We start from the raw sequence: 15,862 nt of genomic DNA on the forward strand, positions 1-15,862 counted from the left end.
TAAATCTGCACAGTTTTAGTGACAGTAATGAGATGTCTAAAATAGTTCAACTGTCAAACCTGTGGTCAGATATAAATGGCCAGAAAATCCAACCCCCCCAGATTTGTTGACTTGAATGTGAGTCATCTGTCTGCTGTTCTCCAGTTGGCCTTCAGCCAGCCTGCCATCGATCTGGCAGTGTGTTAAACTGTCACTGTGGGGATTGCTGGGAGCTGCATGCTACACAGGAGGATTTTTCCCTTTTCTCTCAAAATGTGTTACCCAGGTATCTCTGTGCAGACCTCCCCATTTCTGAGGGCCATAGCTGACATTTTCTTTTTTTCAACAGGATGTATGCGAGCTTCATTATAGCCACAGTGATGCTGCTGTTGGTCTTCTCCCACAGATTTCTCTTTGTCACAAGAAAGGCTAAATGCAGCTGTTTCAGGGTCAGGAACTCAGAAGCTATTTCATAAAAAAAACCAAACCTTTGTTTGTTTATTTAATATGTGCATGCCAGGTTCACATGGCTTAATGTGGTTGACTCAGGATGCTTTAGCTCACTTAAATGTGAAAACCTCTTGTGTAACGTCCTGTGCTGTCATTAGCCAGGAGTGACAATATTGCAGTTGCAGTATTTTAATGCAATATTTTTATTTTATGCTATGGCTGTTTTTTATTTTAAATTTTTGAGGAGGTAAGCTAAAGATGAAATTATTGGCTTATCTTTGCCTTCACTGATCAGATGCTTCATTGAGTTTTGCATGAGACCACTCAAGCAATAAACAGATCACAGAGAGATGGAGAAAATAGCATGTACATTGCTATGGAGTGTAAATAGGTGGCCATACTGATGCCAGTAGAGATGATTAAATCACAAACCACAGCAACAGTCTTTATCTTCACATTACCCGTCTGTTTGTCAATCTGCCCACCATCCCACTGTTGGTCTATGTTAGCGTGTGGGGATGACACTGTAATCAGGAAGCCCACTACCCCACAGAGTCTTAAATACAGTAGCTCAGAATAAGTACAGTGAAATTTCTCCCATTGGGTTGTATTCAAAGCCAAGACAGAATCACAAACACAGTTTTTAGTTTGAACATCTGCCAGCTTTTAAACAACATTTTAATGAACTACCATCCAACATTTCCATCCATGGGTGTACACTGTTTTTTATGTTTGTTTTTTTTGGGTGTTAAAAGGACAACATTAAAAGACAATAACAAAAGTTCTGTTTATTATTATTATTAAATGGTCATGTGCCTCAGCCTGTTGTGCCCATGTGAAGGGAAACATGTCTCTGATGCACATGGAGTGTTGTGTGTTCATTTTTAGTTTGGGGTCAGCAGCTGTCATGCTGTAATAAACCTGTTGCGAGTAACTGTTTTGATTAGTGAAGCAGGAGTATATTGTTCATGACAGTGGAAGCCGTTACAGTCATTTGAGCAGCAGCCTCCACACACTATCAAGACCTTGTTAGAATTGCATTATTATATTGATTTAGATGTGTAGCCTGAAGCTGTCTCTGCCCTTTCATATGGCAGACAGCCAGGATCTGTTTCTTTCAACAAGAGAGAGAAAGGGGATGACAGCAGCCTGATGGGCAGAGAGGTAAAGGCAGAAAGCTTGTCACATTGAATCTTCAGACTGGCTGGGGATATCTGTGCTTGGAAATGGTTCTTGTGCTCTTTCTTTTCTTTAATATTTGCTGTTACTATGTGCCGGAGAAAAGGACTTAGTTAGCAAAAAAGAGGCCTGGGAAGGTGTTCGGTCTGCTTTACATCCATCACCCTGATCACACTCCCTGAGATTTCTATGTTGGAAATATTCACATTATTTTTGGCAAAATTATACATGATGCTTTTAGTATTCGAAGACATACCTGTACTGATACTTTAGTGTTTTTTTTCTCACATGTGTACACAATGTGTTTTTATACTGTTGATTTGTCTTTATCACTTCTTTAATATGATTATTTTAATGATCCAGGTGTAAAAACATATGCAACCACCTCTGTCTCTCCTGGATCTGACTCAGGGTTTATATTTATATATATATATATATATATATATAGCTTCTGAATTGTGTGGTAGCTGTGCGATAGCTGTCTCCAAAGCGACCAACTTCTCACCTCCCACTCTCTCTGACGCAAACAAAAAAAAAAGCATCTGTGCAGGGTACAGTTGTGATAATACACCAAATGCACGTGTTGTACTGTTGAACCTCATTTTCTGTTCATATCACGTGTTTTATTTTGACTTATTATTGAGAGTTTCCTCCCACTTCATACTGATGTAGCAGATTTTGTACACAACATGACCATGTAGAATAATAATGCCTGCATTTTGCATGTTTAGAGGTTTCATGAAGATACAGTATTAGTCCCTTGATGACTTCGTTAACCAGTGTAGCATGAGCTTCCTACCAAAAACAGTTTTCCAAGTGTAGTGTCCATTTCATAGAAGCACATCAACATAATTTCATGGCCAAATAAATATAATACAATTAAAAAGCCTTGGTACCACAGAAATAGAAAGCTTAGTATTTGTTTGTGCTGGAAAAATAGCATCCTTTTCTGTTTTGTAAAAGAAATCAGACTTAGACACTCTAGAGGTTATGATTAGTGAAGACTACAGAGATTGAAGACACTGGTTCAAATGAAACAGTTGATCTTTAAATGCAGGAGCAGCCCCAGGCAACATCAACGTTAACAAATTTTCACCTCAAGTGGTGCTTAACTTTCCATTTGCTCAAACTTCAGTTTCTTTTTAGTCTCTCCATCTTCGTGTCTTTTTTTAATTTTGTCTTCTTCTGCAGATTGAAGATATTGTCACTCGCATGCAGGATGAGACAGAGGGTGTGCCCATCAGAACTGTCAAAAGCTTCATGACCAAAATCCCCAGTGTGGTCACAGGTAAGAAACAGAGAGGAAGCAATGAAGAAAACTGTAGTGTAACAGTGTAACAGTCTACACTCGGTGAGCGCCTGGAAAACAAAGATGTTTCAAAGAAAAACGGAACCGTAGAAATTTTTGAGGTGCTGGATCATTACATTTGACAGAGGAAATATGCTTATTTGCTTTTATTCATTTTTATGCTTCACTTTTGATACAGATTAGACAAAGAAGATAATGACCTGTTAATCTGTGAGCTTTAGAGATGCTGGTAAGCGTATTTGTTACCCTGTTGGTTCCTCATATCAAATGGACAGTGTGGAATGTATCGTCTTATTTAACTCTCAATGGGAATGTGAAAAAGCATATATCCTAAATGTGAAACTGAAAATCTTGAAAGTAGGTGGTGAAATTAGGCACCACTTCAGTTACCAGTTTCTGTTTGAGCTTGGAAATTGTAATTTTTGTCAGAAGACATCTCAGCAACCTGCAGATAATAGATGCCATCTTACCTGTGGGTAAGCCCCATAGCAATGATGAATTATCACAACTTTGATAGTGTTAGAAAACCTTCGCCGTTCGGATTTGTAGCAACATAGTGTGTGTGACAGCATTTGCGTCTCGTTTTCTTCGGCAAAGGATCACTGGAGAATAGTTGAATAGTTTTGGGAAAAGTGGGAGGACAACATATTATTAAATGTTTGGAAAAGAAAGTGCGAGTGTGGAAACAATGACTAATGCTGTCCTCCTACTGCCAAGGTGCCTTAAAGCAAAGCAGTCAGTTGGGACTGTGGGTGTCAGTGTGTTGACCTGTATTAATGTGAATCTCAGTCAAACTTCGTAAATAAACATTTAAAATGGAAAAATAAAAATAGTATTAGCCAGGTCAACCTGACAGGTAGGGATGGATGTTAGCCGCTTTGCCTGCTGGCTGTCACTTCACTAAGCTTAAACTAAACTTCACTCTAGAACCCTACACCGTGGGAAACTTTGACGCACACTAAACAAATTATGGAAACAAAGAATGGCTATTAAAATTCTGCTGTTGTTTTCAGTCCCTGTCCTTATGGAAAATGTATTATCCCAATATGCTATAAGCAGAGCGTATCAATAAACACAACTATTACAGCGGTGGTTGGATGTGCAGAGCAGCAGCTCAGATGTTTGCAGCTGAGTGCCGAAAGGCAGAAAACTAATGAATGATGGAGAATTAAACGCCGCGTCCCTTGGGACTGAGCAAAAGTACAGAGGAAGCACAGCGACAGCACAGTTTTCATATTTTTCCTGCTTTTCCTGTGTCCTTTTCTTTAATTCAGATCCCATCTCCCGTGGTGTTTCTAACACTCATTTGTCTCTGTCTGATCTAATTTAGGTGCAGATATTGTACAGTGGCTGATGAAGAACCTGTCCATCGAGGACCCAGGTATGTTGTAAAAAATGATACCAAATCATATTGTGCTGTATATAATGAGGCCACAGCTTCCCATTACAGCAGAAGCCCTGTAGAGTAGAGTTTTAATTAACATTCATGAAAATAATCTAATGACAAAGATCTTCTGGGTGAAAAACCCACAAAATAACACAACTTTTTTTGTTTGTTTTAATATTGTGGCTAGTTTTACCCCTGGGTTCACTGTTTAGTTGGCCTGCTCTGAGGCTTGGTGTTGGGAGAGCAGTTTGTTGGTACAATGACCCACAGCCTGGACACTGATTAATGTACTGTATGTCCAAGGCTGAATCCTTTAACTGACATCCAGTTACTGTACAGGAGGCATCAAGTGTGATTTTCCTCAAAAGCTTCAATGTAAGAAAATCTTTTTTTTTTTAGAAGATGATTATATTTGACAGTGGAATCATTGTATTACATTCATGTCTTGCTCATTTACACGAGTGTGTAGCTTGAATTCATTGTCCTAATATTACTAATACCCTAATAATACTAGTAAGGTAATTCCATCCATGAAGTTATTACATTACAAATGTTATGTGAATTGCTGAAGAACCTGCTGTGATCTCCACTCCCCCTCCTGTTCCTTTCACAGCTGAGGCCATGCACATAGGGAGTCTGATCGCAGCTCAGGGGTACTTCTTTCCTATCTCAGACCACGTCCTCTCCCTCAAAGATGACAGCACTTTCTACCGTTTTCAGGTCAGCTGAAACATCAAGTGAAACAAAACACTGTGTAAACGCCTGCAGATAGAAACAGTGAATCATCTTTACTCTGTTTTTAAATGGCTCTGATACTTGGTCTGCAACTGAGTTCTGTTTTTCTAATTCTAATCTTAGAGGTTGGTGGCAAGAGAAAACAAAATAAAAGAATACATGGTGCTGCATGCATGGGCACAATGATGGGCATCCAGCAAAAACTGAGCTGTGTCAGTACTAATGAAAACACCTACCTGCGTTACGTACTTAAAGGTCCCCTATTATGCAAAATGGACTTTTTGGTTATTTTGGCACTTACAGTACATGGCTGTCTGTGTCTGTGGAGACGCACCAGGCAGAGTAGAGATGTGCTGCCACCTTTTTCTTTTTTTTTTTTTTTTTCCCTGTTTTCTGAAGAGCAATAGGTTTTCCACTTCCTCCTCTTCTATACATATATATATATATATATATATATATAATAAAAAAGAGACAAGTTCCTCCTCTGGCTCTGCCCAAACACCGCCCACGGAAAAGTTTGTCAGAACTCCACTGTCCGCCATCATTGTGCACTCGCTCCACCCCCGAGAGGATAAACGCAGCACGGAGACAAGCTGAGCACAGAAGCTGCTCTGGTGTTGACTGTAAGGTCAAGGCAAAGCAAAATGGATGACAGCATGTCTTTCTCAGATAAAATTCAAATTTCCCTAGTGCTTTTCATAACAGACCTAAGCTACACCCTACTTCATCCTGTGTGACGTGAGAGATAATGAAAAGTCCAGTGAATTTAATCTGATCGTGAGGGCGCTTGCTTTCATAAGACCCCAATCAGCCAGTGAAGATTACTTGTTCCATTATGGAATTACAAGACAACAATCTTGATCTTGATGACAAAAGGCCCTGTCTGCTATCTACAGCTTCTTCAGTACTATGTTAGGATCCTGTGACCCTATTAAAAATGAATGCAGATGTGTTAAAATATTCATCAAGCGAGCAACGAAAGCAGGTCTGGGTTTGGGCTGAGTAGGTGGCTACCAAAAGCCTGATGGAGAAACATGCTGTCGTGGAATAGCACACTAGAATTACAGTCTCATCAATGGACGAAAAAGAAGGCAAAGCCTGCTGACATTTTACTCCTCTTTCACTGTTCACAGATAACACATTGGCAATAAAGTCACAGATTAATTAATGCCACACTGTTTTATCCTGAAATTTTTAATTAAAAAGAGGAAAGAGTGTTTTTAAATTCCTCGGTGTGGAACGGCAGAGTGGCATGTGGCGAGATTAGAATGATCTCTGTAGAGAATCTTCTTCCTTCCTATTCACCCAGTCTTGGAGGGCTCAGTCTCCACTAGAGCTAGAGGAGCAGTTTAATTAAACCAGACAGCAGTGCACATTGCTGTGCTTTCACCTTGGCTGTCCTCCTTTTAAAATGAAGTGGAAGACCAAGCAAGAGAAAGCAGGATAATCACCATTCATTAGCATTTCATTTTCTAGGCAAATTAAGTGCAAGACAAAGAGAAATACAGAGAAGGAACATCAAAACATCATTAACATCATATAATATCTCTCCTCACTGTAGCTGCTGGAGATGGTTTTAAAGTGGAGCTGTCAAACAGTCCTATCAACATCTGTTCTTTGCCTGTTGTCTTTATTGTTTGGCTTCCTCAGTGTTTGTTTTGCAGCTTTCAGCGCTTCTGATTTTATTGTGATACTACAGCACTCCCACGCCTCTGCAGCACCCCAGGATGCCACTTACTAGGGAAAAAGTTTTAGGAGTCAGCTCTTCTGAATTTGTTCAGTCCTGATAATAAAAATATATGATTGCTCACATAGCAGTGCAAGGCAATCATATGCTCTGCTGTGTCTCAGAGGCAAAATAACTGTCTCCTAAAGGTCATCATCATCACTCTGGTTTTGCCTGAAAGTTTGGAGATTTCTCTGCATAGTTGCATCTCTCCAGCTTCTTGACTACACATTTCAGTCCTTGAACTTCAATGATATGATCAGTTCACTCACTTTTTCACTTCCTTCCCCCTCAGGCACCATATTTCTGGCCTTCCAACTGCTGGGAGCCTGAAAACACTGACTACGGTGAGTCGAGATATATATATATATATATATATATATATATACTTTTTTTTCCCAGCTTGTCAGTGAATAGCATGTCCTCCCTCATGTTTTAAAGATCAATGTTCATCATAAATTAAATAACATTTTAAATGGGAGTATACAGTAGTGCCACAGCATGGCACAAAAAGTATTATGCTGCGTTTGAGTGTATTTGTGAATCACATTAAACAGAGCTGAGACTACACTTCCTGAATCAGCACTAGGTTTCTTTTCAGTATAAGATTGACTTATAATTAAATTTAAAATTAAATAATAAGTACAGAATGTAAATTCATGCAAGCCACAAATATCAGTATCTCTGAAGGGAGTGGGGATGTTTATTCTGATAAACCTCTGCCTTCACTCCTCTCTCTCTCCCTCTCAGCTATCTACCTGTGCAAGCGGACCATGCAGAATAAGACCAGGCTGGAGCTGGCAGATTATGAGGCGGTGAGTGCTAGAATGCTTTCTAAGCTCTTACTATTTGGTATCGATCTGTACTGTATGTTAAACTCGGGGCAGAAAAACACAACAGCTTAGAGACCAGACTTGTGTGTGTGTGTGAGACATTAGAAGATCTAAATATCTAAATATATAATATATATAATTATAAAATATAAGATTATAAAATATCATTGGGTTTCTATCTCTAACAGGAGAACTTAGCCAGGCTGCAGAGAGCCTTTGCCAGGAAGTGGGAGTTTATCTACATGCAGGCTGAGGCCCAGGTCAAGTAAGTGTGCTCTGTTACCATGGCAACACATGAAACTACAGTGCATGCAGTGATGCTGTTTACACCTAAGGTAAAAGATAAAACATACAGTGCAATCTCAGTGTGACATCCCATATCATGACCAGTGAATGTTTTTGACAGTCTCGATTAACACTGCTGTAATGGAATTTCATACAGGATTTCCTGTCTAGGATGAGTAGACAGTGTGTGTTTGGGAACATTTAGAAAATGAAAATTGGAGACAGAAGAGAGACAAGGGAGGAACAGATGGATGCAGTACCTGCAGGGCTTCATGCTCATGTTTTTTATGACAAATTATGATGTGAAACTAACTAAGCTGGCACGCTGTCAGATAAATATAATAGAGTGAAAACCACAGTGTTGGAGTTCAGTGGCAACTCCTGTAACAATCAGAGAGCAGCAGTTTGTACAATTCAGTGACTGTGAATCATGTGTACACAGAGAAGAGGGTTCATAGACAGGTGCAAGGACCATGCTAAATCTTTGAGCACATGAAGTTCAGTACTGTTAAAACTAATACACATCCTCAAGTAGTCTAGTCTATCTTTCTCTCATTATTTTATCCTGAGTCAACTGCAGCATCTGATGCCAGCAAAGCTGTAAGGTTTCATACTGACTGGTCTAATCTGCAGGATCGACAGGAAAAAAGACAAAATCGAGAGGAAAATCCTTGACAGCCAGGAGAGAGCCTTCTGGGACGTCCACCGACCTGTGGTAAGCCACTGTCTGTGTATGTGGGGTTGTAGCTTCCATCCATCCTGCTTTATGCTCTCTGTCTGGGTTTAATGGAAGATGAAATCACAAAATACCTCAAATTTGAGACTTGAGATCAATAATTTGCACTTTTTACTTGCTTTTTTTGCAGCCTGGATGTGTTAACACCACAGAGATGGACATCCGAAAATGTAGACGCATGAAGAATCCTCATAGAGTTAAGAAGGTATGAGCAACAACACCAAAGATGAAATGACAGTGACAGAAGCTTTTTTTGAAAGTAAATAAATAATCCTAAACACTTTATTAATGAGATGTACTCATTTAATAATTTTTGAATTTATTAAAAGTTTCAAATGTGCGTCATGCACTATGGAATTTTTTTGGCTGTTGTTTTCATGCCTACAAGAAAATAATTACACATTCTGTCTTTATTCTGTTACTTGTCCCACTTCTTTCTTTCTTATTATGTTCAAATGGCACAGTCAGTGTATGGATTGGCCGAGGAGGGAACACAGTCTCACAGCCCCATACATACTCCGTTGCACCACTGCAGAAAAGGCACCAAGGAGGATGTTGAGAAAGAGGTTAGGCCAAATATTTTGCACTGTTGAAGATTTTTATAAAAAAAATGCTGGCATTGCATAAGAAAACCTCCCTGTGCAGTGTAACATTCATACCGCCAGGATTTGATGTCATTACCAGAGAAGCATTGCACAGAGGACTGATGACCTCCACAGTGCATTTTACACTTTCTGCTACCAGGTCAAGTTTAGCAGGAGATCTACTGTATTCATTTGAATGCAATACATTAATTAATACGTTAATTCATGTGACAACTGCAGAGAAAAAGATGATTTAAAAAAAAAAAAGTGACAGAAAACAGGTGTAACAATCTTCTGGGATGCCACCAGCTAAACATGATCTCTTTGGTAATTATAATTACACTGAAGTACTTGTTTGTTGCAATTTGACAATAATATGGCGAATTATTTTCTGTTTTTTTTTTTTTTTTAATTTTTTTTATTCAAAGCACTTACTATGTTTTGTTTTTACAAAACCAGCAGAAAAAAACACTGACTCCAGGCTTCTCTTCTTTCAGATCTTATTCCTAAACACCCAGCTAGACCGTCACTGCATGAAGATGTCTAAAGTTGCTGAAAGGTACAGGAAACTCACTTCTGAGCTAAATTCAAAATACTGTGATTCATGAGGACAATGTCTAATTTTTCAAATATTGTCAATTGTGAGTAGGCTTGTGGTGTCTTCTGAGATTCCACTGCAAGCTGGAAGAGGTCAAAGGTCAATTCACAGGCCACTGCACATCATTTAACATGCTTGTCAGATCTGTTACTTCCATCCATGTGGAACCCCACTAAAATAAAGGAAAATAACAGCAGCCTTACCTAAACGAATACTACAAAGGAGTGTCAAACATTACTGAAAAAAAAAATGCCTGTAGGTTGTGTCCATGTTAAAAATGTATGTAACATATAAGGAGCTATATGTGTTTCTGCTTCCTGTCACTGACAGGTGGCTGAAACACTTCAATATCTGGCTCCCTGGCAGCTCCATTCTCTGCTCAGTCAGTCAGGACAGCCATCCCTTCTCAGCAGAGCAGAAAACTGATTACTGCAGGCTGCCTCCCTGACCCTTTGGCCTCCTGACGCATGGAGCTGAACTTAATCGATGCTCCACAGAGCAGAAAGTTTGGAGCGTTAACCCAAATATTGAGTGAAACAATATGACAATCATTAATCATGGCAAATGATACCATTCAAAACAACTTGTATCATACGTTTATTGTTTAGCTACTTAACATTAGGAATAATTGAACTAATATATGGGTCACTTCTGCCTCACTAAACAAAATAAACTAAATAAAAGTATGTATAGACAGGCATATGAATTGAATGGCTGTTTTAGCAAATCTAGACACTGTAGGTTCTATTAGACAATAAAGAAGCCAATAAAAAGACACTGGTAAGAAGCCTGACGATGCTCACTGGACACGCTCTCACAAGGTTATTCTCCAGTTCAAGTTAAATAGAGATATATATATATATATATATATATATATATATAAATTTTTGTTGTTTTCTGAGATGGAGGTTTTGTGCCTAGCTTTGGATATGATGTGCTTTTTAAAACATCTTGAAGATACTATATATATACTGTATGTTGAAGATACTATATAAGCTTGTTAGTGCTTAAATATAATATTACTGCAGCCCAGATTATGTCCATATTGTATGTAATGGGGGAATTCTACAGTAAGGAGCAGTTCATACTTTAAACTGTGAGCACCGAAACATCCTGCTTGTCCTGCTGTTGTTGAAGCTCCACTGCTCCTGCGCTCTTGTTTATCTCAGGTTGCGAAAGCGAAGTAGGAGGTTCACATCTGTGGATTCTGATAAGAACATATGTTCCTGCTTAACAATTCCCTTTTTCATAATTTACTTCATTTTATTCTGAAAACCTTCAAGTCATGACTATCAGAGGATGACAGAGGAAGCTTTAATCTTGAACAATTGGTATAAATGTCACTGTTAAACTAAACATTTGACCAGTTGCGACTTCACCTTCTGTCCTCTGTCCCTTGTGTTGTGTGACGTCAGTCTGATAGCCTACACTGAACAGTACATGGAGTACGACCCATTTATGACATCACCGGAACCATCCAACCCATGGACCAGTGATGACCCCTCCTTCTGGGACCTGGAGGCCAGGTACGAAGCCAGAAACCGACAGTTCTACTTTCAGTCAGTGAACATTTTGAATCCATTTCACTGAACTGACCAGTCATATCATATGATGTCATTCAGTTAAACCAACATATTTCTTACATTGCAAATCCTACGCTTTGTGGTAGTGGGTCATTTTATTTCTGCTGTGTTTTACTGTGTGTAATTATTTACCGATTAAAACTCAAATCATTTTCATTTAGAAACCTGTTAAAAGAAAAACTAGATGCTGTTCCATGTTGTTTTATATCCAAAAATAGTTGTTGGCAAGTGATCAGGTGTGTGGCTCAACAACAAGAAGAAAAATCATTCCAGTCAGTACAAAAGGCATGCTGGGAAAGATTTTATCACTAGATACTGAAATTGTGTTCAAATTTCATTTTATCCATAAATGTCTCTCTTGGAATTTTTGTGTCACTTTGCTTTTAGTTCTGGTTGGAAACTTTGTTAGCTGCTCAGACGTTTAAAGTGCCTCAGAGGTGTGGCATGATTTTTGGCAGACTTAGTAATACACACTGCAATGAAAACCTTCTTAAATAGTCAGTTTAATGTAAATTGAAGTTTAACTTTCTGAAAATGCATGAAGGAAATCACTGGTGCTTTGAATCCTGTGTTGGATATACAGTAAATCAACTCACTTAAAGAGTTTGATATATTGAACCACTGCAGAATGAAGCTGAATGCAATAAAGACAGATTTAACTTCACCCACACACGGCATACTTACAGATAATTACAGATGAGTGATTGGCTGTTCACTGAAGTAGTAAAGGAAATTCAGGGACCACTCAGCTTATTCATCAATCTAAATCAAATAACCCACCTCAGATAAGCGGGACAATGCCAAATTATTGGTGAATCATTGAGTTATGTGGAGATATGGAAGTATTGAACTGAGGTATTGTCTTTCAGAGATGGAGGTCATAGCTTGCAGAAAGTTGAACTCCTGGGTTGCCTGAATTATGGAAGAATTAATTAGAACAGACATCTAATCAATGTGCCTAATGTAGCTTAATATTTCAGCTGAACAGATTAATTGCTGAATAGGAGAAAATATTCCCCACAGAGATTAAAATGATCACTTTGCAGATTAATGCTGTCATAATGTGTTGCTTTCAGGATACCAATATCACATCAACATCAGCTCTGCAAGAAATGTCAGTGATCAATCGAATTTAAGGTTTTAGTGCTTTCCTCTGTTTTCATTTATCTGCCCTCCACACACTGAACCTCTCTCCACCACTTTCCTGCATCCTGATGTTGTTTTAATGCTGACCTTTCTGCAGCAGCTCTAGGTGGATGTTTGCATTGCACCCCTGGCTCTCTCTCATCCTGCCCTGTCCCATCTCTTCCAGTAAGGAGCCCAGTCAGCAGAGAGTAAAGAAGTGGGGTTTTTCTCTGGAGGAGGCCCTGAAGGACCCGGCAGGACAGGAGCTGTTCCTCAGGTTCCTGGAGTCAGAGTTTAGCTCAGAAAACCTGAGGTAAACACACCAGATGCTTCAATAATTATCTACAACATTTTTATATTATGGGGACTTTTGCCAATTTGTAAAAATGTTGCTGATTTAAACATGCTGTGCTCCAGTGAGTGAGTAAATGGTGCAGAATCCATTGTACACCTGCAACTGTTCTTTGAGCTGCAGGTGATGATTCTATGTAAATGTAAAGATGTACAATAGCAGGTTTTGTCCATTTTCACTTGTGGTTCAGTGAGATGAGTATAACTACTATCGAAAAGCTTTTACTGCTCTGAAAATAACCAGAAAACATTGCTTTTATTTTGGCATCCCTACTGTTCCAGCCTACCACTTCAACCCACTTGCATGCTATAAACATACAGAAGGAAGAACAATTACGAGTGAAGGGTTTCTAGTTCCTAGTTGTTTGAAAGGTACCAGAGATAGGAGCCTTGAACACATTAAGGACAATGAGCCACTCACACAAGCCTAAATACAAAATTCCAGGAAAAATAAGAGATGGAAGAAGCCCTTTCAGATCCATATTGTTACAAAGAGTAACAGCAAGTGAGGACAGAGGAATAGATCTTAAAACCTTAAAATGTTAACTAGACAGTGGTATCAAGAAAAATGCATTTCCTATGTGTGATTCAATGTAAACATTATTTGCAGTATTCACTTTACTTTCTATTAAGATTATAACAACTGAGGTGCATGTGATCTGTACTGTTGCAGGTTCTGGTTGGCAGTGCAGGACCTGAAAAGGATGCCCCAGCACGAAGTTGCACACAGGGCTCAGGAAATCTGGGCAGAGTTTCTGGCAGAGGGAGCACCCAGCTCCATCAATCTGGACTCCCACAGCTACGAACGCACCAGCCAGAACCTGAAAGACCCCGGACGATACAGCTATGAGGATGCACAGGTGGGAAAATATTTCCTAGTAAAAGGTGAATAAAATCCCTTTAAAACGCTCATCAATTCCCACACCCATGCAAAATGTAGGAGTACCAATATCTGCAGCTGACATTTAGAAATTACATTCGAATGAGAAAGTAAAAAAATAATCCATGTAACTTAAAATGCCAGGAGTCTTTTTTGGAGATGCAAGAGCCTAAACTCCTTATTCTCACCTGTCAGCTGAAAGGTTACTCTCTAGTTTAAGTGAAAAGCAATAACATGCACAAGTGATATGCCTGTGGCCTTTTAACATACAAAATATACTGGTTAAAGAGTAAAGCTCCACATACTGCCAGATGTTCAGAGAGAGATGCAATGGAAGCAGAAAGGAGAGGGATGCATCACATTTCTGACCTCACATTAACGAGAAACTGTCTGGCCAAAAAGTCTCTAGCACATTAGGCAGAAAATATGAAACCTGTAAATAGACATAATCACCTGATGGCACAAGGAACACATTAAATAAGACAAGATAAGTTATACACAGCACAGACTGTGAGCTCTCCTTCAGTTACCACAAATACCAAACATGTCTTTAACAAAAATAGAAAGAGGAAGAAGACAGTGGCTCTATAGCGTCTTTCATACACAGAATCCAGTTACAATCCAATTACAGTGTGTTACTCTATATATATGAACATATTAGAAACAATATTAGACAATAAATCAATAATAATGACAAATATTCCTATAAAGGTAAAAAATAGACATTTATGTTTATTAGCTTGGTTTCTTCTGCTAAGTATGGAAATACAGCTGTTGAAACTGACTTGGCATATACATTGGCAACAGCTAGTTTAGCTTTGTCTGGAGGTGATGCAAATCTTCCCAGCATCACTAATGCTCACTAAAGCTGGCTATATTCAGTGTGCTGATGTGAGAGTCATATCAATCTTTTCATCAACCAATTCATTTAAATTAACCTTGTCTGTGCATCTAGGTTTCCTTGTCATACAGAATATAATAGATTATCCATACTTTTCCTTGCTGAGGTCAAAGATATAAGTGTAATGACAGATCTGCTCCTACAGTGTGGCGTTCTAAGTACCAGTCAGAATGATTCTATCTCCCTTTTATTACATATCTCATCAGGTGATCAGTGTCAGTGCTGCCTCTTCAGAAACTCTATCCTGCACTGTTGTCTGCCTCATTCATCTTTCTTACACGCTTCACCAGTGTCCACTAATGGCTTTACACTGTGGAGTGATTTCTAGAGAATACGCCTCACTGGGAGATTGATAAGGTTGGGTGGAGGAAGGAAGCATTGGGGGTTGGCTGGTGTCTATCAACTTTCCTGTTCTGTTAAAGGCTTAAAAGAGAAGAGCTAAACAAAGAGCTTAAAATATGTTGGCAGTGAGCTTCAACCATCGTTTTCCCTCAATGAGTGTCTCATTTCGTTCTCCCTTCGTACATCATTAGCACAGCAGTGTTTATAGATGAGGATTACCCACCCTCCTTCTCTTCTCTTCTCTCCACTCAGGACCACATCTACAAACTGATGAAAAGTGACAGCTACACACGCTTCCTGCGCTCCAACGTGTACCAGGACCTGCTCATGGCACGAAAGAAAGTATGTGTGTGGTTGTATTTGTCATCATACCATGGGCCAACACTTCTGTGTACACAGTCTGTATAACTGTATGTGGCATTGGCAGTATGCAAACAGAAGAGTGTTCAGCTCGCTGAGATGTCCTAAATGGTTGACTCTGAAGAATAAAAACACATTTTCTCACTTACATGTTGTGGCATTTAGCCATGAAGCAGGGATGATTGAAACTGGATGTGCTGAAAATGTATTAGTGCATCTAATGACATTACCCATGAGGCTGCACAACACTCATGGTTTATGCAAGTAGCTAAATGGCTTGAAAAACTTCTAACAACCATTTTAGGATGAAAAGCTGAGCACCCAATTTTTCACATTAGCAACAGCAGTTGCACAGAACTATGGTCTATAAAAGTCATGATTGACAACTTTTGCTATTTGGGTGAACTCACCCTTAAATGTGAACAAATTAGCTGAAGTTCTGTATGTGTGTGAGATGCATCTGAATAAGTTAGCTGTGAAGACCGAAATGGAGAATTCTTACCCCTTTTTTGTACAACT

General features: G+C 39.1%; 1 protein-coding gene across 3 annotated transcripts in view; it reads left to right on the forward strand.

Moving 5' to 3' along the window:
- LOC113137669 (regulator of G-protein signaling 6-like) overlaps positions 1-15,862 on the forward strand; it is a 46,556-nt gene that overhangs the window by 29,803 nt on the left and 891 nt on the right. For 2 of the 3 annotated variants that reach the window (XM_026319507.2, XM_026319508.2), the window contains 14 exons: positions 2,800-2,896; positions 4,248-4,298; positions 4,918-5,024; positions 7,061-7,112; positions 7,516-7,580; positions 7,787-7,863; positions 8,517-8,598; positions 8,750-8,824; positions 9,084-9,185; positions 9,701-9,762; positions 11,217-11,327; positions 12,697-12,822; positions 13,534-13,720; positions 15,236-15,325. In XM_026319507.2, coding sequence (XP_026175292.1) covers positions 2,800-2,896; positions 4,248-4,298; positions 4,918-5,024; positions 7,061-7,112; positions 7,516-7,580; positions 7,787-7,863; positions 8,517-8,598; positions 8,750-8,824; positions 9,084-9,185; positions 9,701-9,762; positions 11,217-11,327; positions 12,697-12,822; positions 13,534-13,720; positions 15,236-15,325 — 1,284 coding nt within the window. Of the gene's footprint in view, positions 1-2,799; positions 2,897-4,247; positions 4,299-4,917; positions 5,025-7,060; positions 7,113-7,515; positions 7,581-7,786; positions 7,864-8,516; positions 8,599-8,749; positions 8,825-9,083; positions 9,186-9,700; positions 9,763-11,216; positions 11,328-12,696; positions 12,823-13,533; positions 13,721-15,235; positions 15,326-15,862 lie in introns of those variants that run through there. The other variant, XM_026319509.2, reaches the window with a different exon arrangement.

Source organism: Mastacembelus armatus, chromosome 24, assembly GCF_900324485.2.
Source record: "Mastacembelus armatus chromosome 24, fMasArm1.2, whole genome shotgun sequence".
Lineage (NCBI taxonomy): Eukaryota > Metazoa > Chordata > Actinopteri > Synbranchiformes > Mastacembelidae > Mastacembelus > Mastacembelus armatus.